Source organism: Sander vitreus, chromosome 13, assembly GCF_031162955.1.
Source record: "Sander vitreus isolate 19-12246 chromosome 13, sanVit1, whole genome shotgun sequence".
Lineage (NCBI taxonomy): Eukaryota > Metazoa > Chordata > Actinopteri > Perciformes > Percidae > Sander > Sander vitreus.
This window is the reverse complement of record NC_135867.1, coordinates 9,233,745-9,258,249: the sequence shown is the minus strand read 5'-3', so window position 1 is coordinate 9,258,249 and position 24,505 is coordinate 9,233,745. Positions and strand designations below refer to the sequence as shown.

The following is a 24,505-nucleotide window of genomic DNA, read 5'->3' as shown; positions in this document are numbered from 1 at the left end:
TAGTTTACATTAGTTTCATGTAAAAATACTACATCGAACAGATACTTAAGCTACTTCTCTTCATGAACCCTTGGTATCATTTTACATTTAATCCGCGGACATCTCAATTTTGAGTTGAGCAATTATTGCCATTCAGTGGCGTAAATTCTCATTGTCACAACTCTCTGTGGGTGGGCAGATGTGATTGACTGCATTTGTTGACACTGTCAGTGTGAGAATTGTCTTATCTTTGCCTTTGGTTTGTTTCTGTTTTAACATTTATTTCTCTCTCTCTCTCTCACTCTCACTCTCACTCTCTCAGCTTTGGCAAGCAGCTGGGGGGCAGACGAGGCTGTGAATGCATCACTTTGGAGCCGTCAGAAATGATTGTGGTGAGTAGAAGCGCTGCCTTTGTCCCTCTTTTAGACTCTTTGGTTTCTCCACCAAGCACCTCCCTTTTTATCCTCCCACCTTTCCCATCTCTTTGATATTATTCCCAATGTTTTCCATCTTTACTTGATGTCTGTATCACCTTTTTTCCTCCTGTACTCTTCTCTTGTTCATCCTTTTTCTCCCTTTCTTTTATCACTCTCCCTCTTCCTCTCTGTCTCCCCCATCTCAGTTCTTCTCCTTCTCTCCCCCCCCGCCCCCCCTCTCTGTTTGTGTTGTATCTTTGTCTACAAATTCAAATGAGCCTCATTGGCAGGATACTTTGCCCAAGCGTTCACCATTGGATTTTTTTTTATACCTATTTATGTAGCAATGTTCAAGCCCAGGCAATCTAAATACTCAAATGGAATTACCATATATATATATATATATATATATATATATATATATATATATATATATATATATATATATATGCGTATTTGTATACCGTAAACATAAGAGGATATTTTGTAAATGGACATTATGTTTGAAAAGTGGGGGATGAGTTATGTTTATAAATTAGGTTTAATGTCTACACTGTTACCTATCACATAATGGGCAAAAAATCTTTACAAAATCAGAAAGAAAGTGTTGCATTACGGTTGTTTGTAGCCTTGATGTTGCACGGGTTGCAAGTCTCAGTCAGAAATGGAGTTCTCTGTTTATCCAGAGTGATCTGTAACTCTCATCCTTCCCTTAATCTAGGTGTAGCTTTGTGACAGGGTGCTTAAAGGAACATCATAGTAGTAATAATAATAATAATAATAATAATAATATCATTTATTTTATATAGCGCTTTAAAAGGTACTCCAAGCCACTTTACAAGGTAAAGACAAAGAAAAACAATAACCAGATCAGTTTAACAACAATAACAACACCAAAAGAATTTGGTGGGTGTGCCGTACAGAAGGCTGTTGCAGTAGGCCTGTCATGAGGTGATGAATACGTGGATGAGTGTTTCAGCGGCTGAGAAGGAAAGGGAGGGACGAAGGTGGGCAATGTTTTGAGATGGACGAATGCAGATTTTGTGATGTGGTTGATGTGATACTCGAAGGCTAGGGTTTGTCAAAGATCACCCCGATGTTTTGGATTTTTGTGGAGGCTGGAAGAGAAAAACCATCGATGCAGAGGGAGAAGTTTTGGCAGGATATGATGAGGGATTTTGGGCTGATGATGAGGATTTCCGATTTGTCAATGTTGCGTTTGAGGAAGTTAGCTTGCGGAACAGGGAACAGAGCCAGTAGACAGGGAGGAGTTTATGACAGAGAGGATGAGTGGGCAGGTAGCAGGGAGGCAGGCTTTGACTAATGTGGGGGATCAAGTGCACAGGTAGCAGTCTTTATGCCGGACAGTGTTTTGCTGTGATCAGAGGAGATAAGGAGGAGGAGAACTGCGAGAATGACCGGTCTGTTAGGGGGAGAGTGACAGTTTTAGGGATGGAGAGGGTGGGGCTAGAGATGGCCAGTTGGTTGTATATGGTCTCAGTGTTGTGTTGGAAGAATGCCAGGATGGTGTTGCATTTATCAGCTGTGAAGGAGTGGGAGAAGTTGTCCAAGGGTTTGAGGAGCTTGTTTATTGTGGAGAAAAGGATCTTAGGATTTGCAGAACCAGAGTGTATGAGGCTAGAGTAGTAGGTAGAGTGAGCAGTTTTAAGAGCAGATTTGTATTCCTGAATGTAGTCTTTGTAAGCCAGGATGTGAACTGGCTTGTAGTGTCATTTTATGTCTAACGCTTTCCTCTTCCAGTGTAGTTTTCACCAAGTACATAGACCACCAGCAAAGTCTGGACGTCTGTATAACTACTGGTAAAACTTCCTTAAATTAAGGAGAATATCTGAACGTACTCTTTCAGCTGAAGTTTACCATGCTATATTTAGCATAATACATGCAGTGTGTTTCTGTTTGCCTCCACAAGGTTGCAGTGCTTACAAATTCTCTGTCTCTTCCCTAAATGTCCTTGCTGTTCTTCAATCTTCCTTCTCCTTACGCCTCTGTATCTGAGGGACTAGAGGGATCAAAAGGGATACAACAGGATAAGCAGTAAAGTTTTACACAAAAAGCAGCAGGTAGCACCAGCTCCACTGTTACTGAATCAGGAATATAAGACGCTCCACAGATTTGACTTGTGGCTTCTTTATCGTTACCTGTCCATTATCTTTGACTTTTAATAGTGAGGTCAATGGACTCTCATACATTACAGGAAGTCCCCTGCAAGGTTTTGTACCGGAACTTTTAAGAAACCCTCATCTGAGATTTCGGTTGCTATGGCTGTACAGACTTACATAACTGTCATAACTGTAGCCAGGGGAACAATGATGAACCCTTATTATCCTTAGACACTGACACTCTGTTCGCTTTAAACTGAGCCAATATTGTTCAAGATTCTCATTTCAATTAATGTCTTTATCGCTTTTCGCTGTAACACAATAATGATTAAACCAGTTTGGCACTGAAACTATTCATATTTAGTGCTTCAGGCAGTTCTTCACTGGGAAAATTCCCCTGTTTTACAGGAAGTCATTTTTCTTCTACAGCTGAAAAGAAGAAAAATAGGGAAATATCTCTTTCAGAAAGTTTTTGCACCACTGATTGCATTGATTTATATGTGGCATTCAGTTTTAGTTGACACAGTTAAAAATGTTGGCATAGCAACACATCGCTGCAAATTTTGGGCAATACGCTTTTACCCCAAAGTGTAAAAACGATTGTCAATTTGCACTTTTAAAAGTGTGCGAAAAGTTAAATGATTATGATTGCAATCCATACAATACAGCATACTTTTTGTATCCTGTTTCAATATAAATAGGTGGCCGAACATTATCAAGCAAATTAACTTGCACGTACTGTATATATATTTCGAATTTCTAAGGGACTGTTCGTTATTTATTAAGGGGCCACCGGAGGAGTTTTGGGACCTTTAGCCAAAAAAGACATGACCCTCCCCTCGCCAGTAAAACAATTTCTGTGACCCTCCAAAACGATTTGGAAAAAAGGAATGACCCTCCCCCAACAATGTATCAATACCTTCTGTACTGGTTTGCGTTTGGCAAATATATACAGATTTCCATTGTTTGTTTTTTTTTGTTTTTTTTACAGCTATGACATACGAGACTAAACCTCTGCATTCTGATCTGACGCATCCCACTCCTCTGTTATGGTGTGGTGGCCATTTCAGTAGATTTACTCACTAACGTTGTGGAAACAAAATAAGCATGGAAACAATTCCTGCATTATTGCATTACTTCAAATACTAAATTACTCCTCTAGTAAACTAGTATTCACATGAAATAAAACAATAAAATATTGAAACCATTCAGCAAGGCACTCTGGGTAACATTCAAACACACAAACTGGTTGCTATGGACTCGTCACTAGGCTTTCTCCACTTCGCCGTTTAAACAAAGTGGAATAAACGTATAAAAGTCCAAATCTACACAAAACCCGCAATCAATTAGTAAGCTGACATCAAATGTGGCATTTAGGAAACCTTTATTGCAACCTTGGCGCGGTCATTTACGTTTTTTACGTCCTGCTGCTCCCATCGTCAGCCAGGAAATTTTTTTTTTTTACTAAAGCAGTATATGAAAACTGATTACCTACCACCATTTAGATGTTTTGTGTTATTTAAGATATTTATAAAATATCTGATCATGCCAGAATTATTCCACTAATTTTTTTAAACAATGCAATTATCCGTTTCAGCCACCAGGGGGGCAGCTCCCCCTGCCCCATATGTCTATGCCCTGCCCCACAGCAAACTCATGGGTCAGACCCATCTGGTAGCGAAGGAGGGCCGAGACTGAGAGAGCTACATGGAAAAATATGCACCAAACAAGCCACTTTGAAATTTTACTTTCATGAATACAAAAGTTGGGTGACCCCCCCCGGACTGAAAAATGTTGGATGACCCTCCCCTCAACAAAGAATAAAAAGACACGACCCTCCCCTATTTTCCTCCGGTGGTCCATACCATAAATACCGAACAGTCCCTAATGATGTTTATTTATACATTATATGGGAAGAGTTCAGAACTCAACGTTTGTTTGCTTGTGTGTGCTGTTAGTTTGGGTTGCTGAGTGGAAAGAAAGAGGGAGGAAGGAAGCAAGGGAATTAGCAGTTAGATAATGGGGCACTTGTCGCCTTCAGGTAAAAGAAAGATTGTTTGTAACAGAACTACAAACCAGGAGAAGGGGAAAGTAAAGGAGTAACAGTCTCCCCTCGTTAACCAGTGGCACTTTTTGATCAAATAGTCCCAGGAAACAAGGAGCTGCATCAACTAAATTCAGGAAGTCGCTTTCACTACTTGCGTAAACATCAGTATAAATTCCTTACTGTTTGAATGAATGCCACACTGAATTTGTAGCAGCCTTGAGGCATGTGGTTGACCAATCAACGACATTCAGGGCTGCACACTCCCCCACAATAGTTCAGGGACATTAGAACATCATTTTCCTAGAAAGTTCCCTCAATGAAAAAGTGTTATAATAGTGAGGTGCCCTTTCATCAAGGCACTTAATCCTAAACTAGCCCCGTGGGTCCATTCAGAGGCTATTGCGACAATAAAAGGGAGTAGCGGGAGTACTGATAATCGTCCAGGTATGATTGTGTGATGCTGTGTGAATGTGAAGTTGGATACTGCAGGACAAGAGCCACAGAATAGATTTGCATAAATCATGCCTGGGTTTGTGTTAAACCATCCACTGTTTGTGTTGTCCAGGAAGAGTAGAGAGAGATGTTGGTGGTGACAGAGGGGGGAAGGAGGAGAGGAATGAGTGCTAGAAAGAGACAACGTGGATCAGCTGAGCTAGGGAGAACATGAGGTGTTTTTCTGTCTGTATCTACACATATGGGCATGTCCGTTTTTCAAGTACTAGCATTTTTGTCTGCGAACCAGGAAATGAGACTATGTAGAGTCTGTTATTGTTGCTAATATCCAAGCATATCCTTGTCTTGGCCACCTTTTAATGGTCTGTGGTGCAGCAGAGCAGGATGGGTCTTTGAATCTGGACTCAATCAAGACTCATTGGAAGTAAATAACAAAGTACCAATATGTACAAGTACAATATGCTAATGCGAGGGCCAGAATCAGAAACGGGCTTATTGACAAGTAGGTTTTCAGAAACAGGGAAATTGCCTTGGTGTTGTGATGAATAACAGTCAAAGTATAACTACAATATATTTTCTGAAGTATAAAGAGCTGTACACGGATTTAAAACAAACCAAATGTTGAATAAGGAATGTGCAGTTGTGCACAGTATAAAGAATATGTGCAAATAGACAGTTAGAGACACACAGATGTACAGAACTACATCAGTATGATAAGTGGTGTTGGCTGTGGAGGAAAAACAGATGTGCAATAGATATAATTATATTAATACAGGTTATACGTCTTTGGAATTGGCAGATTATGACTACCTCTACATTTAGACAGATTTGAGCTGTACACAGAGCTAAACAAAAAAAGATAATCCAGTTTTCAAAGGCAAAATCAGTCTTAAACACCCTGTGATTATTGGACTAGTGAGACAGTATCTCCTGGCTTTGACAGCACATCTGTCTAAGACTAATGGGAGATATTGTACAATGCTACAAGAAAACAGTTGTTTTATCTTTGTAAACCCACTTATCCACTTATCTTTAAACATGAACAGAAAACCCCATGTACACATTTCACCTTTGTTGAGAGGCCAGTGAAAGAAAGCCTCCTTGAGAAATGGCATTGTGTTACAGATACTGGTATAACCCATTCTAATTGTTTATACCTATTTTTTATTTGACTTATGTGTGCATTTAGATTATTATTACCGGTAGATTATTTTGTAGATTGTTTATTGCCTGACAAAAGTCTATGACCAAAACATAGCTGATTCTTCAACACATTGTGTGACAGTGTGCAGAGGTCCAGAACACTATCAGCAGATTCTGGCTTTAAAAGCAGGTTGGACTTCTATTGTCAAGTCGGGCCAATCTCAGGTCAAGAGATTCACATGGTCAGCTTCATGTTCTTCCTTTTTAAGACTAAGGAGTGATTTCACTATGTATATTCATTTATCATGTACTGCTTATGTCGGTCTATACAAATGTTTGTTGCAAGCAGATGACGATTGGGTGTCAATCTGTCTAGATAAAATGAAATCCCACTTTTGCCAGATTCTTAACGCAGTTGCCTTTCAACCTATACTCTGTGAATGAAAGCTTTTGCATTTGCTGTCAGTTGAGGCTTTCCTGGAAAAATCCTTCTGACACACAGCAGTTGATGCATGTTAGGTTTCAGACAGCAGCGGCTTGTTTGGAATAAACAGGAGAAAAACTGGGTAGTCAGCTTGAATGGTAATAGCTGAACAGACAAAGAAAACTGTGGCACATCTTTTCCCTAAATCCAAAAGAACACACCATAGCACTGGTTGAGTGATTAATGATTTTTGGGACGCACCTTAGCAGTGAGTGCTTATCATCAATGATACCTTCAGACATAAAAAGGAAGAATTTGGATAACCACAAAAGGAATAAAACACAAGCTGTCAGGAACACTATTAAACACACACACACACACACACACACACACAGACACACACACACACACTTTCAGATAAATACATAAACACACAAGAGCAGAGGGACTGTGGTCTAGTCACACTGCATTGCAGCCAATCAGCTAATTAGGGCCATGGGGATAGTAGAGGGAGTGTAATTTGTGGCTATCGTCATGACTCTTGTCACAAGATGGACAGGGGTGACATTCACAGACTGACAGGGTGGGGTTGTTTTTGAGTCTCTGTGTGTGTGTGTGTGTGTGTGTGTGGGGGGGGGGAGCTGCGGTGGAATGAAAGGATGTAAGTAGTAGGAAGAGGGGAGTAAGAAATGAATGAATAGAGCAAAAGGGGGTGAGGCACGCTGGCAGCCAAACCATCAGATAGATAGAGAGGAATGTAAACTGAATGATGAGTACGTGGGAAGTTAGTCACACACATATATTTAAATGGACAGAGGCAACAGGAAATATGGTCACATTATGGCTGTGACAGTCAGTCAGAAACATAAAGGCAAGAGTTCTGAATGGCTGACTGAAGTGGTGCTCATGGGATAGGTGGGGGGGGGGGTTTAAGGTTATTCCTCTGTCTTTGACCCCATAGCAGCTATTGAGTCCCATTTCAGCAGTGACAGAAAATCTTTGGGTCCATCTTCTCTTTCGTGTTTTACTTTAAAGCCGCTTTCTAATCGATGTGTGAGATTGTCTTCAATCAAACAGCTCTGTGATGTTTGCTTTTGAGCGATATAATCCTAGTCTTTTCATGGTATTTAGGTATCATGGGTGTTATTGTATTTGTTACATGTGGGAATACAGGAAGGCAAGCAGCAAAGTTCTCTCTGGCGGTTCTTTAGCTCATAGTCTTTTACCCCTGTCTCAACTTTTCATGGACAATCATAGGTCTGTAAGGCCACTCTATATGTTGGGGCGGAAACAAATAATAGTCACTTATGAAATAACTGTCTGTGGCATTTATACACTATGATGAAATATTGCTCTTTCATAGTAAGCACATTACCACATTCTAAGTTGAAAGGGGCAAGTAGAATGACTATTTGAAAGATTTCATACCAAAATCCTGCCTAGCCATTTTATCTCTTTATCTCTATCTATCTAACTGTAAATGTAGTCTATAATGTACATACATACCGTATACATTTGTATTCTGCATTGGTTCTGTGAAGTAACAGTAATACTATTTATTTGGTTGAAAAAGATAAATATTCTCCACAAGATTGTTTTTAATTAAACACACTGAAAGCACATAATCATTTGTGGATGGATTGCAGTATTGTAAAATGGATTCAGTCAACCTATTTCTGATACTAGGTATGCACATGTTGTACATGAATGAATGCATGAACATTTTGTGTGCTAATTGATGCATTTTAGCTGTCAGCGACTATAGCTTATAGCTTAATACATGACTAGACAGAGTGAAAAAATGCAGACGAAGAGTACGAGGTAGAAGGATTATGAGAGCCTCACAACCAGCCAGGAAAGGGAAATAATAAAGATAATGAGCTAGAAAGTGAAGATAAGTGCGATAGAGACACAGAAAGAGGAGTGGCAACAAGATGCATCTTAAAAATGTTCAAACACCAGCAGCTGGATCACGTTAATTTCTCTCCTCTCTTGGCTTCTCAGACTGGCAGACGCAGAAAGCTTGACAAACTGGAAGGCTGAACAACAGGCAGCGATACTCTGACCAAGCAAACAGAAACATAGAGCATACTTGTTAATAGATGCCAAATTATCCAATCAGTATTCTGGACAGGCAAGGATGAACTACTAAGCAATAACAGCTGACCACAAACCCTTAAGCATGACGTGATTGTCAAGTTAGAAGATGTGAATTTAGGCTGACACATGGGTAACGTAATACATGATTTACATGTTGTGGACCCCAATATAATTGCATCTAATAGGCGAATGTATAGATAGATGGACAGTCGCACAGGGACAACAAACTGTTGAAACTCTGTTTGAAACATATGAATCAACCGATGCATACGGGAATGTTTTAATTAAGGTGACAAATGTGGAGTAAGAAATAAGTGAGCTTACCAGACCTCTGTAGACCGCTCCTCATCTCTGCTTGAGGCTAGCTGCTTGAGGCTACATTAGCCGCTACTAGTATAACACACCTGATTCTCGAACCTAATGCCGCGTTCTATTTACCTCGGAACTCGGAAGCCGGAGCTGGGAATGACGTCATACCCGAGTTGAATGCGTTCCATTTAAAAGTCAGATTTTCATTGTTTTCATTAGCTCTAGCCCGGTTAGCTATTGTTAGCAATACCAGTTGATAACAACGCATTACGCCGTTTTTGTGCATGCAAACAGCGTAACAACATGTCCACAGATAGAAGTTGAACATGCCTGTGTGAACGACTGATTTAGTGACACAACTAAGACAGAAGTGCTTATAACTTTATGTTACTGCAGCTTTCACTGTTTAACTGTTGATACCGTGGGCAGCCATGTTGGATTTTGAACTCTGTCCATCGTGAGTCTGACAGTGTTGTAAAAGTGCAATGCTAAATCGATGCAGTACTCTTTTTAACATACATGTTTTGGAACAATACTTAAGAGAGGAACATAACAGAAAGGGTTAAAGTTGGCGTATCTAGTTGTATTTCTGCTCAATCTAGCAAAAAAATATCTAAACTATCAATCATAAAACTTCCAGCTGTAAGAAATAACAAAACAAAAGTAAATAAAAGACAAGTTAGAGGAAGATTAATCAAACCAGGTGGTTTACAAAATTGAAGCAAAGTCTGTCCTCTCAAGGTTTAGTAACATATTTCGAATTTCTTAAAAATATCATTGTTACTGACATAATACGACTATTGACTTACTTAACATTATGCAATGGAGAAAGAAAACAAATTCCTCCTGCAACAACAGACCGGCACAAGAAGTCTACAGGGAATGAATTGTATGGCCGGAATCTGTGTGCTGTGCTGTTTTGTTTTCTGCCGGGTGAGGATATTTGTGTATTTACGGTTTCCTGGAGGAAACTGTGGGCTCAGTGTATGCAGAGAGAGAGAGAGAGAGAATGAGAGAGAGAGAGAGAGAGAGAGAGAGAGAGAGAGAGAGAGAGAGAGAGAGAGAGAGAATAAGTCAGTATGCAACGTGTTGAGCAGCTGAACTCTGTGTTGAACTCTCTGGCTCTCAGAAGAGGGCAACTCGCGCCGAAGACTTTTTTTTGTCCTCGTGAATCCATTTGTTCGTTCATTTAATTTGGTTCTTCTCTTTCTTTCTTTTTTTTGTGGACGCTCGCCCCAAAGGATGTAATGTTGCGGGATCCCTTAGGATTTTGTGGACCTTTTTTTAACATTTGGACGCAACACTTCTATTCATCTTTTGTCAAAAAGTGTTTCCCTATTTTTTTGTTTGTTTCTCCCCTTCCATGGTATTTCCTGCTTTTATGTGTTGTTCTGATACCGTCCTCGCGTCCGGATGAGTGTGCTCCGCTGGCACCGGCTCTCTGCGCTCTGGAAGAACTGGATGTTCAACCAGGAGCCAGCAGAAGAGCAGGACCAGATCTCAGAAACCCCAGGGCATGAAGCAGAGCCACGGAAAAAGGAAGGGAACACACTCAAGGATCCCAACCCGGACTTTCAAAACCTAACCGAGTTTAAGACCCAAAACTTGGATTACAAGAACCAGCAATCTAAAATTCTGAACCAGAACTTGGAATTAACAAATCTGAACTCGGTTCCTGAGATCCAAAAGTCTGATTTACTAAAAAGGAGCAGCTCTGAGCAGTGCTCTCAGGTCTCAAACTGTGAGAATCAGTCCTCCAGGTGTTTCCACACACCTGAAGGTTGTGGGTGCGAATCCCGTCGAAACTACTATTCTGAGGAGGGTTTTGACTGTGTATTGCAGGTGGATAACGGCAGTGAGGGGGACGACAGTTTTCTGCAGAGAGAAGAATCCCAACGGAGGTCCAGACGGCGCTTCAGGAGGGTCAACCCCAGGGGAGAGCGGGAACTCATCACAGACGGCCAAGAACCCACGGGCTACAACACGGTAAGAGTGCCACCATTACTAGTAGCACCGTACAATAACAAGCTTTTTTTCCACTTCATCTTAACTTTTAGATTAATGTGACATGGTAAGAAATGTGCATAGTATGAGCTTATCCAAACCCAATTACACTTTATGCCCCTCACTGAACATACATAGCTGGTTGTGTTTTCAGGGGTTCTTAAAATAAATCCTTGGTACAATTATAAGATCGAAAAAGTCTGATTTTCTGAAACATGCTGACATCCTGACTAATTAGTGCTTTTAGTCTCAGCAGTGACAGATGACACACACACATGATTGGAAAGTGTCCTCAGCTTCTACTTGTCTAGTCCTGTTACGCTTGTCTTGCTATAATACTTACTACCAGCATAATATGGTCTGAATGTGCAAAAATCAACTTTTTCTGTGTTATGATGAAGATTTAAAAGTACTGGTGGAAAAGACTATTTGACTGTGTGTGTGTGTGTGTGTGTGTGTGTGTGTGTGTGTGTTGTTTAACTATATTCGTGGGGTCCAAAAACCGTGAATACAGTATACTTGTGGGATCTGGACAGCTTTGTGGGGCCAAAATGCTGGACCCCCCAACTTTAAAGGGCTGTTTGAGGGTTAAGACTTGGTTTTAGGATTAGGGATAGAATTAGGTTATGGTTAGGGTGAGGGTTAAGGTTAGGCATTTAGTTTTGATGGTTAGGGTAAGGGGCTAGGGAATGCATTATGTCAGTGACAGGTCCCCACAAAGATATTGAAACGCTGTGTGTGTGTGTGTGTGTGTGTGTGTGTGTGTGTGTGTGTGTGCGCGCGCGCGCGCACGCGCACGGTTTCCCTCCTTCTGATAGGATCAATCGGGCAAGCCGTGTGTCAGTTACAGTTTTGACTAATCACTAGAAGCCACACTTTGCCAGACACAATCACACAGACACACACACACACACACACACACACACACACACACACACACACACACACACACACACAACCCTTAGCTCACACACACTTTTCCCAGCTCATGTAAAGCTCCTTTGGGTGTTACAAAGGGGCTTAATGGAGAGCTTAAAATGTCCTCTGTCGACCCTGCGTGACTCTGTAGTCTCTTTGTGATTGTTCCACTTTTTTTAAATTACACTTCTTGCCTTCAGCATCACCAAATTATTTGTTGTGACAGCATTTATTATGTAAAGGCTAAGCACTATGATGTGCTAGCGCAGCACTAAGAAGCAGGACAAAAACAAGTTGAACAGTGTGAATGTCATGGAAAATAGAGAAAATTATGTTAGTCCTGCATTTCATTTGAGCAAGACTGGAGGGCAGGCTGAACTCAAGACACATTTGGCAAAAACAAAACATCCCTAATACAAGGGATGATAGTTCCATGACATGTATTCTACTCTGGTCATTGTAAAGTGACTAAATGGAGTCCTTGACATGCTCACTTTTCTTTTACTGAATGAGAATACAGATTAGAAGAATATCATATGCCAGCCTGTACCCATTTTACTCACACCCCACACAGACAGTTTGCATTCTGTCCCATTATGACTGTAAGTTGTGTCTTTCTCTTCCCTTTTTATGTTTTTGCTGATGTCTTGTGTCTCCAGGATTATGACAAAAACCAGGTAGGACAGATTCCAAAAAATGAATCTTTCCCTACATGTAGGTCTTTCTCTGCTCCATCATTTTATCTTGCAGTGTTTTCATATCTATCAGGTTTTTGTTGTTGTTGATATGTCTAGTGTACATGTGTGTTTATGTGTGCCTGAATGTGTATATGAGTCACTTCTGTGATAGGCACCTGTTGTTTAGACACAGGCAGTGTTGGGGGAAAAGCGGGTAATTTTGAGGCTGCCACACACATGCACATACTTCTGTCAACCAACACTGTGGGTGGCAGATAGGAAGGGGACCAACTGTGGAATAAACAGATGCATGCTGGGACCAACAACATACTGGTTAACAAATGGAGGACGAGGCGCTTAGTTTTGACATTTAAACCTGACGGGACAGAGACGGGTTCGAGACGACTCTCAAACTGCTATCACTCTCCCCATCTAGTGTACTGTTGGTGGTTAGGTGACACACACTAACGCCAACAGTCAATTTCCCCACAAAGTCTGTGTTAGAGCAGAGTGTTATAGAGAGAGCACATACATCATCAGTGAAATGCTGACTTGTCATGGTCCAAGATTGTGCAATAGAACTGATTTACAATCAAAATGTTGTACGGTGCAAAAAAACAGGAGAAAATTGAAAAAATGTGTAGTGATAGTTTAAGTTAAATAGTTTAAAAAAAATAAATGGACATAGTAGCAATACATTGAGAGATGTATATTTCTCAAATGTTACAAATAAACATAAATATTGTAACACATACTTGCTAAGTGCCAGAGATGTCTTTGCACCAATTCCTACGGCAGAGAGAGAGGTCCAAATTTAGGATTTTCCAAACTGCAATTAATGCAGCACTGAAATAGCTATAAATAATAGTTATAAAATGTGGGGCTTTTAAAATGGCAACATCTGCTTAACGATCATCCTTTTACTATATACTGTACATATATGAATGTTAGCATGCAGGGATATATCGCTGCAAAAATAATGATGAGAAATCCTATGAGATGAGAATCTCTGAATTACAGTTGAAGTTGTGCAAACTTTGAATTTCCAAGTTCAAGTGTTGTTTGCTGCTGTGTGGATGAAGGTATGCTTGTTCGCTTGAATGTTTTTGTAAAGTAATTGATTGATATATTGTTCTATCATTTGACCAGTTAGAGACATTCCTTTTCTCTGTAATTAATAAACCAACAGGGCCAATAACTTGTTCCAGCAGCAAAATACATTTACATTGTTTTTGTACAAGACACTGACACTGTTATTTTTATTTACTTTTTTTATTGTATCCTAAAGCTTTAGTGCGTAACTTTTTGATATTAATAAACGTCCGTTACATTCAAGCCATTGCTAAATGAGTTGCTACGAAGCTAATTAAGACTATCAGCTCCACACAGCTCTCTCTGTATGTCTCCGTATGACTATGTTCAGAAGATTGTGTCGTCGGGTGACTTTCCCGCGCAGAAGCTCGAGTAAAGATAATTACCTCTTGTGAAGAGTCCATCATGTTTTTTTTAATCCTCCGTGTCCTCCTTGGCTACAGGCAACTGAGTGGAGGAGGGGTGGGGGCGCGTGCACGATCACGTAAGGCTTGTATCATGTGGACGCTCCGACAGTGTTATTGTCATTACTTAGAATTCCTCATGGGGGCGACCGAAACTACGCACTATAGCTTTAAGGGGGTCGTCTATTTGTGATGATATAATGGTAATAGATGGATGTTTCACAGACTACAAATTAATATTGTTCACACACACACACACACACACACACACACACACACACACACACTTAAAGAGAACAGTTTTTTCTGGCAGTGGATCAGAGGATGTTGTTTAGAGACCTTATTGAACCATAATAACATCAGTAATCCATTATCACTGGTGTACACCAGTGTCTGCTCTCTCTCTCTCTCTCTCTCTCTCTCTCTCTCTCGCTCTCTCTCGCTCTCTCTCGCTCTCTCTCTCTCTCTCTTAATGGCTCGCTCTGGAGTGAATGAAAGTTCTTGGAGCTATGAATTGAGAAGAGTCCTAAAAATGGTGCAGGGATACAAAGAACATATAGCATATTTAGTATCTTGAGCAGAGAATAAAAGACAAACTGCCGATTAGATCAAGCTTTATTTTATTTTACTTTTTACTTTTATTCTCTGCGATGGCTCTGGTTGTGATCGTTTCTCATTGATCCAGAAACCTGATACCTCTTCCAGGAGTGCCAGAGACAAAAGATCCTGTGCATTCTCTCACTATCATGACAGACCACTGGGATTCACTAATGACTCATACAGCCACCCCCCCCACACACACACACACACACACACACACACACACACACACACACACACACACACACAGCAAAGAAATAGACACATGCACACAGAGAAAGTCACTTCATTAAGACATCAGATGCCTCGCTGTGTTACTTTCTTTCTCTCACTGGACATGCCCAAGATAGATGGATGAACCCATCAACTCATTTGCCATTTACCTGCTGGAAGGGCTTTCACAGCCAAGCTACTCATACCAGCCCTGGATCATCAATTTAACATGATGCAGGTTCAGCCATCTGCACAGGATAATTCAGTATGCACAACACTGGAATAAAATCACCAAAGAGTGATGTTATGCTGTCTTAGTGATCCAAGTTGTGCTAAATTCAAAGCTTTCATACATTGTATTTTAGATACAAGCCGGTGCACCTGCACCATGTGAATATAGATACACTTTGAAATTGTGATTTGTTTTGAATATTTCTCAGGAGTCATTTGCTGCTACGCGAGGCCCTATGTCTTATAAGTAGCTAGACTTGTCCTTGTGCTTGGGGGAAACATGTAGAGCATGAAGCAGCATCCTCTCTGCTGTTCTGAAGCAATTGAGTGTCTGTACACACCGGAAACACAACTTCTCTTGCAACGTCTGTGGTTAGCAAACTTCCTGTGTCATAAGTAAAAACGTCTGATGTCTGCTACATTTTTCCTTCCAAACACTTTAGCATTTGTTTCCTCTCTCTGGCTAACCTGGGACACACGTGAGTTAAGTGTGAAAACCTGCATTCATTTTTCAAAGCCTCAGCTATCAGTGAACGTCTAACATGAAAGCTACTCTCTGCAAAATTACACTCTTTTTTTTATTTTATTTTTTACTGTAGACATGTCCTGCTTGACCACATTAGGTAGGTGATGTGTTTAGTCACTGATTGAAAATCAGTTCACTTCTGGGATTGCTCAGGTGCCACCGGAAATTCCGCCGAATGTCCCTCATATTTAGTTATTTATGAGGACTATGGTTAACTGCTGCTCAGATCTCTGCAGGGTAAATCCAGAGAGCTAGCTAGACTATTTGTCCAATCTGAGTTTTTTATTGCACGACTAAAACAACCTTTGAACTAGGGCTGAAACGATTCCTCGAATAACTTGAATAATTCCATTACAAAAAATCCTCGATGCAAAATGATTTGCCTCGAAGCTTCGTTAAAAATCAATGTTACCAACGTTGTATTGCTGACGGACGGTGTTTCCACACGGATCATTATTATTATCGCACACCAGACGCTGCTAAGTCTGCGGGCGGCACATGCCAGAGCGTAAATAGTGAGGGGCTAAGAGAAGAGACAGGCTGGAGAAAACGACAAAAAGTGTCCCAAGTTTGGAATCAGTTCAAACGTAATTAAAACGAAAACCCTGTACAGTGTGTCTACTGAAAAACCAAACTAGCTTACCACAATAATAGCACGACGTCAATGCTTCAGCATCTCAACAGAAAACATTTCTCATCCATTCCACGAAGCGGACCCGACAAAAGTAAATCACGGAGTTGTACGGATGATGAAACCACACCAAACACAACTACCACCAAAAACAAAGACAAGAAAATACGTAGCAGTGACCACAATTTGATCTAAAGAGCCGACTTGTTGACTATCCCGTCGGAGAAACAGCTGATTGTTGCGCACCACTCTCTCTCACTCTCTCTCTTCACGGAGAAACAGCTGATCGACGATCTACTAGCATAAGTGTAAGAGAGCTCAATCTATTTTAATTTATATATTATATAAATTAAAATAGAGTATAATTAATATTTACATATACATATTTACATATAGGCCTATATACAGATCAGTCTCAGGATGAAACTTGTAGTTCTGAAAGTTAAGTTGCACAACTTAAGGTCATGTTTATGTATGTTTAATGTAGGCCTTAGTGTGAGGTTGATGTCATTTCAGAAAATGTTTTCTTTAAAAATTTTACAATGTAATATGGCACTTAAATGCACTTCATATGTTTAGTTTTTTGAGAGATGATATTGTAAGCAATGTTGCTTTTTCCGAAAATTTAACCAAACTATTGTTTGTTATTGCTCTTCAATAAAACAAAAGTATTTCTTATCCGATTAATCGATGGAATAATCGGTAGAATACTCGATTACTAAAATAATCGATAGCTGCAGCCCTACTTTGAACATACACATGTTCCTTCCCAAGGCTATTTTGCAGAGGCGCTGTTGCTTCGTATGGCGCTTAGCACCGCCCAAGACGATTGTGATTGGTTTAAAGAAATGCCAATAAACCAGAGCACATTTTTCTCGCATCCCGGAATGCTGTGTGTACTAGCCAGACCCTCCTCCGCAGCGCTGTGGAGGAAGGTCTGGCAATGTGAGACTACATTTTTACTAGTTTAATAGCTGACTGCTCTAAAACACTAGTTGGCACGGTGGATAGTCAGTAGTAAGGTCTTTAATCCCCCGGATTTACAGCAGTTAATTTGTCAAACATTTTTGATTGTATATGTTTATATATTTATATATCTTTCTTTAGCTCTGTAATATGCAACGTTGCAGTTAAGTAAATTATGTTAAATTAAACATATATATATATATATACAGTATGTCACACAAGGAAACCGATGCATGCCCACAAAGTTACGTTACACTGCAAAGTCCTGTAGTCCCCAGGACACTAAATGCTTACTAGCACCATCATTTTGCTGGCTCTGACAAGCAAGGACGATTGTGTCTAAAGCTCCAGAACAGCTACTAAATGGCCTTTGGTGGCTAGGTTGTTTTGTCAAGTACTGTTTCCGAGATCAAAAATGAACTCCCAATCTTAAGAATTAAGCTTCTTTTACTTGAAAACTTCTTAATGTTTTGGTTCATTCATTGTTGTAACTATATATAAAGCTTTTATAGGTCTTGTTGTGGTGCACGCAGCTTTAACACTTTAACTGTACATTCATTTTTTACTCTTACCTCATATAATACCAGTTTATTTTTAGGGAGCCATTAGCAGTGACTTCACCTTGATGATTCTGTCCTTGGTGGTATCACATTTGCTCAATTTGATGAGCTTGTGCTCCTCATGCAGTCACATTACTCAAGTTACTCTCACGTCACTGCTTACATTCAGGGTAAATCTAAGTAGGTTGCGTTCATCGTTTAGTGGGCAAGTCATAGGTGTGACTCATCCAAATGCTTTGTCACAACCCTGTCAACCTGATGTGGAGAGTTATGGAAAAATTATTCTGCATCACCTTTCAACCTCCCCTCAGGTTTGATGATCATGTAGATGGAGTGATGGGAAGATCACTTGCTTTGTATCACATAATTCTGTTAAATTTGACGTGGTCTGGGAATTTTGTCTCTACCGGCCACTTTGGCAGATGTAATTGGTTGTTCCGAGCCTCCCTCTGTTAAAAGGGCTGGTTAAACAGTGAACGTGTCTGGGAAATCTGTGAAGCTCCATCCACTGTGGTGGTTTGTTGAAAAAGTCAATTTCCTGTGCTGATTGTGTTGGAATGAACTCACTGGTGTTGGTCAGTTTTATAGAGTTTTGCTTGGCATCATGTAACGATGAAGTTAACATTGCCGTCATTTTCCTGGATTCATTTTCATTGTCATTAGCTGTGCATGTCAACTATAAGTTTTGGGTGTGACTGTTTTTTTAAGTACTTTTTTTTTTTATAGTAATTTCCAGCTGTGTTTAAATGCGCATACATACAGTGTGCAGGTTTTATGTATGTCTGTCTTGCTGTTCGCCTTCCTCGGACACCTGCAGAGCTTAAACTTGCACTGCTTATGTTTTAAAGCCCATTGCTGCTTTAATGCATCTAGTCCATTCCTGAGCTCATCTGGTCTCATTCTATCAGAATGCAGGTGGGGCCAGCCAAACCCCAGGGACCTCTAACCAGCTCTGCCACTGTTAGACCAAGCAGGGCCCCCAGGGAGAGACAGGGAGCCAAGATGAAGGGGGAAGGAAAAGAATAAGAAAGGCCATGAGAACAAGAAATGTGTATGTTTTCACTCAGAAAATCGTGCAACTGTAAGGAGGGCTGGATTATTACCGCTATCATTATTACCCTTATTGTTTTATTTGATATTTGACCATCGTAATGATAGTTTCTAGTTTTATTGATGCAAATTATGTCAAGTTAATAGTATAAATGTTTTAATTGCATCAAGTATCTAACCAAGTACCATCTATTAGACTTGTTGACGTGTAGTAATCAAGGAATTGCAAGAACAGGGGTGGACAGTTCTTAAAGTCGCTGACAGTATGAATGAGCCAAAGCTAAGAAACTTATGAGAGATTGGTATTGATTACCAGCTGAATTAAAGTGTTCAGATACAATAGGGCATTTTCTTTGCTACAAGGCAGATGAAAACTAACTTAATTCACCTTTATGGTACGTTGTTATGATTCTGTTTGTGTTAAGGTTTTGTTTCTGTTTTGTAACCAGCTAAATATCACTCATTGTTCATCTCATCAGGAATTGACATTACCCTCTTTACGGTATAGATGGCAATCCAATTCTTTACCATCATTCCTAAACAATACGTGTTTTTCCATCCGCTTGACTCTTTGTTCATTTTCAATATGCACATAAACCCGAGTTGAAACATTGGAGATTTATTTGAAGGAAAAAAAAAAAAAAAAATATATATATTTTTTTTATATAAAAAAAATAAAATATATATATATATTTTTTTTTTATTATATATAAATATATATATATATATATATAAAACAACAAATTTGGCTGCGGTGGAAAAGTTGGTGTATCTATAAAAGCAAAATGCAACTGCTTTTCGTCAAATAGTAAAATATTCAAACCCTTAATAACAATCGTTAGGGACTAACAATGAAAAACCCATCCGCATTCAGGGGCCTCAGCATCCATCCAAGAAAATGAAACTGTAACTTGGCAATGCCACTTTATTTTGATCTAGATTTCCTGTACCTCTTTCCTGTTTTTCCTTTCACTCTCTGATGTATATATGTGAAGCAGCGATGCCATGAGAATAACCTTTTTAAAAAATCCGAGAGGAGAGGAAGGAGGGTGGCAGGAAGGACATAATGAAGGCGGAGAAGTAGAAGATGAGTAGGAGGGAGCGAGATTGGAGAGCAAAAGTGACAATTATATAAAATGTAAATTACTATGTCTCTGAAGGAGTCATAGGAATTGAGTGAAGGAGCAATAAGGAAAGATGGATATATAGGCATGAGGGGCTCTGAAGGACCAATGGAGAAGAGGGGTTGAGGAAGGAGAAAGGAGGGTGAAATGAAGACTGGAAGATAATGGGGGTTGACAGGTAATGAAAAAGATGAGTGGGTGTGCAGCAGAAGGGGTGGTGGGGCATGGGGCAAAAAGGTGAAGGTTGTGGCAAGGTCAGATGGGGATTTAATTGGAGGCAGGAAGGATGGGGTGAGAGAAATGCAGGGTCAAGAGGGGCAATTTGTTCGGTGCCTAAAAAGTATTGAATTCGGTACCCAGCCCCTCTCAGGACAAACGAATAAGCGCCTTGAAGATAAAACCTTTTGACAGCTAATTTTGTTGACTTTTTCCTGTGTTAAAGAAGGTATCTGACCATCTTAATGTTATTACACCAAACAGGTGTACCCTGCTATCAAACTAAGCTGTACTGGTTGCTACTTGTGCAACAAAAAGTTCAATTGTATGGCTCCAAACAACTCATGACGCCAAACAAAACTCTGGCTTTACAACGTACCTGCAATTTCCACAGTCTGCGTCTACGAGAAATACAGAAAAGCTATACATCAGATAACTGGCAACAAGTGAAACAACAAAACCAAAAAGACCAAAATATTTTTCATCCAAACAGCTGGCGGGGTCGAGTACAACTATCATGTGCCAATTAATGACTTGTTTACTTCCCCAAATTGTGACTCAGGCTCAAAATACTCAATGCAGTCTTGGACTGATGCCTTCAAACAGCCAACAGAAACCACAGACCTCAGTCGACCAGCGGTGCTCCAGCTGCGGGGCTCCTGCTGCATCCATCGTCCATGCACTAAGCACATACCGGTACTCACACTTTCTGTAAATAGTCTTAAAAAGACTTTAAATATATGACCTGACAGAATTATAATAGGTAGTATTTTTAACATGCAATGACTGCTTTGGTTTATTAGAATTGGCTTTAGAAACCTGCAGACCTCCTGATGTGCGTAGTGTGTACATAGTACAGTATGCTGGGCAGCACAGTGTACCAGTGGGGCACTATCTGCTGCTGTTGTTGCTGCTAATTTTAGAGATTACATCAGCATCACTAAGATGACAACCTTGTTGAACTCCCTCTCTAAATTCATCTCTGCTTCTTCTCTTACTCTTCCCTCCTCCTCCTCTTACCTCAGTCCCTTATCCTCCTGTCATCTTCCCTCCTTCCTTCCTTCCTTCTGTCTAATCTTCCCAGTTTTTATGCCACTGCCTGAACATATTAGATGTTTTTCCATAAAACATGCATGGACATAGGGACAAATAGTGTGCATACATTATGTTCTACATTCATATTAATACACTTTCAGTCTTTTGGGTCTAGGTTACTTGCTCTATTGTCACGTGTTTCTCTTAAATTGTGATTAGAAATGGTTCTTTATAAGGTTAAGATAATCCAGGTTTTAAAATCCAATCAAAGACTTTTCCCTAATGTCCAAAACTTCTTCCCAGTGCATGAACAGCTGGTTTGAGCTGAAGAACAGTTGAGGATGCCTACAGTTCATGTCCAATCAGGAGATCAGAATCAAAGTACAGTTGAAATAAATGGGTGTTGTGCCCCAAATAAAACACACCACCTACATCTAAATCCCGCTGGCAGCCCTTTGCCTTCTTCTCTTTTCTTTCATCTGTTTGTTTATACATCATGTGCGTCACCTATGATGCCACTTACTACGTTTTTTAGGAAATATGCAGAAATTACACATCTCACTGTTTCATTCTGGGAGTTGGCAGTTCAAAGCCAAAGCATAGATGATTGTCACCAATTTCCACAGCCTGTTTTATGTTTTTTTTCTCTGAACTTAAATCTCTCTGTAGTCGGAAAGGGAAGGGCTGGTTTAAATAGCAGGAATTCCTGTCTTGTCCTTCAGAGAGAGACACACACACACACACACACACACACACACACACACACACACACACACACACACACACAAACGTGATTAGATGGCTACAGTCAGTACATTCACATAGTTGTCTCTTTGTGTGGGTTGCATGAAGGTATGTTTTTTTTTTGTGAGCAGGACTTACTGTTCTTTGTGTACTCATCTACTGTACACAGGAAACCATCAGATTATATAGGGCCTTAACATTCTACTCTCTGCTGTGAGGCGACATATTTCGTACAGAAGGCAAGGAGTCATGTCATTTTGTAACATTTTTGGAAAGACTTAATAATGATCATTTTAACTGGTCTTAACTAGGTAAGGCAAAGAAGGAATGGAAACCCACATACAGTGTAACTGTAAGCATGGTGCTAAAATCTAGTTTCACTTTGATGTTGCAAAAAGATTTGTGATGCACCAAACCAGCACTGGTTTATATCTCCCCTAATAGGCAAGCGTCTCTGTTACTGTCATGGAAATTACTGTATGGCCACCTGTGTGTGTGTGTGTGTGTGTGTGTGTGTGTGTGTGTGTGTGTGTGTGTGTGTGTGTGTTACAGAGCTACAGGGGCTTTACTCAGCTCACTTTTTAATTCGCCTGGCAGAACTGATTAGCTGCGCGCAGTAACCAGACAAACACACAGACACAATGCAGTTGGCCACTTTGTGCAAGCATGTGAAGATATACAAATTAGTGTGTGTGGTGTCCCAGGGGTGACAACGAGAGACGGGACCCCCTCAGAACTCACTGAACCATGTCACACCTTAGTGAGCAACACACAACCACACGCACAGGATGCTACGGGTATGTCTAGTCAGTGCAAAGTGCCTGATGTGTGTGCGAGTCTGTGTCTGACAGCTTGTCATTGGACAGGACACATTTCCTGCCGGTGCCTGAATTTGTCACGTTTTCCAAAAGCATTGCCATTTTTCTTACATTACCTGTTTTATAAACTTCTGCGCACATATTATTTGTACATGTAAGGTGTCCTTAAGTGTCGAGAAAGGCGCCCATACATAAAACGTATTATTATTTATTATTATATTTTTGTCTCTCTTCATTTTTCCCTCTTATCTCTCTCTCTTCAGCTTGTAGTCTCAGATTCTTGCTCTTTGCTTTTCTGACTTTCTCGCCTCTTTTCTTTATGCTTTGTCTATAATCACCTGACTTAACCCACCACATGCTCACAGACGCACTCATTTGCAGACACACTGTTCCAGGAAGTGTTTCCTGTGTGACGTGTATCCTGCTCTGTGTTTTGCAGACAGATCCCACATCATCGTGTACTGATTTACTGTAAATGGTGCTCTGTGACACGTAGTGCAGACAAGCGTGTGTTTCTTTACTTTTTGGGTATGAACTTAAAATCAGGGTAGTCACACGGACCAAGATGCTATACGGTACAAGAACTTCATGTCATGAAACCACATTATAGTGGTTATTACTATGTAGAACTCTGTTCATGAAGAGTATAAAACTTGAAGTATTTCTTGTGACAGCTTTGACTTTAATTCCTCTAAATCCTCCTCTTAAAATGGAATTTAATATAAATAAATGCTTCTAAACTGCTACAGGACAGTGATGTGTGGCGATATTTTCCTTTATCTGGCATTTTTTTATGTCACATTGACTCCATCCTTTCTTTTCTTTTGTCTCTTTTTTTCTTTTAACTGTTTGAATTTCGTCTACGTATGTATTCTTCTGGCTCTTTCTCTGAGGTAATTTATTCTATCCCAGTTATTTTCTAGACCCACCAGGTAGCCACATCTTTAACCAGTTAGGTGTCATGAAATAAGATTTTGTTAATTTTGGCAGCACCTTTGGTCATTACCTAGTTCTGAAACAAAGACCTAGTGATCACTTTGTATCCCCAAACAAGACCAGTAGTTCAGTTTCCAAACACACCGCTGTTGCCATGATAAAAAGAAGAGCAACAGATTTACTCCTATGAAGAAGGTTTTGTTTGTAACTCAATTGGTAGTTATTAATTATTCAGTGTTTCTACTTGTTTGTGTTAAGACCAGCAGATTGTCCAAATGTGGACCTCTACGCAGCCTCACAGCAGACCAGTGGGGGGCTTAACTAAGGAAGCTCCAAACTTTGAGAAGTGATTTTCTTTTTGGATGTTTTTCTCCCGTAGTTAGCCTTTGTTATATTTAAAAACAATAAATAAAAAAAAATGCAGCAGCTGTGTGTGCATGTCTATTAGGGCTGGGGCATTGACAGCAGGGCAAGGGAATGATGTAGTGCTGCACGCACTAGTATGCAAAAGGGAAAATACTGCAGTTACAGTGTCTATATATCTGTCTACCTGTTTATCTATCTATCTATCTGTCTGTCTATCTATCTATCTATATGTCTCTCTATTAATCTATATGTCTATCTATCTATCTATCTATCTATTTATGTCTCTCTTGTGTACATAACACTCCTCTGAAGGCAGAGCTCCATGTGCTTGCATCTGATTGGCTGCGGACTAAAAAGATGATGTCATTCCTAGTTGGGAGGTGCGTATCATTTATAGAGCAGA

At 40.1% G+C, this 24,505-nt stretch overlaps 1 protein-coding gene across 10 annotated transcripts in view; it reads left to right on the top strand.

The window, feature by feature from the left end:
• Positions 1-24,505, top strand: part of rapgef6 (Rap guanine nucleotide exchange factor (GEF) 6) — a 150,859-nt gene that overhangs the window by 53,948 nt on the left and 72,406 nt on the right. For 3 of the 10 annotated variants that reach the window (XM_078265207.1, XM_078265210.1, XM_078265206.1), the window contains exons 5-6: positions 302-371; positions 10,834-10,977. In XM_078265207.1, coding sequence (XP_078121333.1) covers positions 302-371; positions 10,834-10,977 — 214 coding nt within the window. Of the gene's footprint in view, positions 1-301; positions 372-10,056; positions 10,978-12,572; positions 12,591-24,505 lie in introns of those variants that run through there. The other 7 variants (XM_078265205.1, XM_078265211.1, XM_078265200.1 and 4 more) reach the window with 4 other exon arrangements.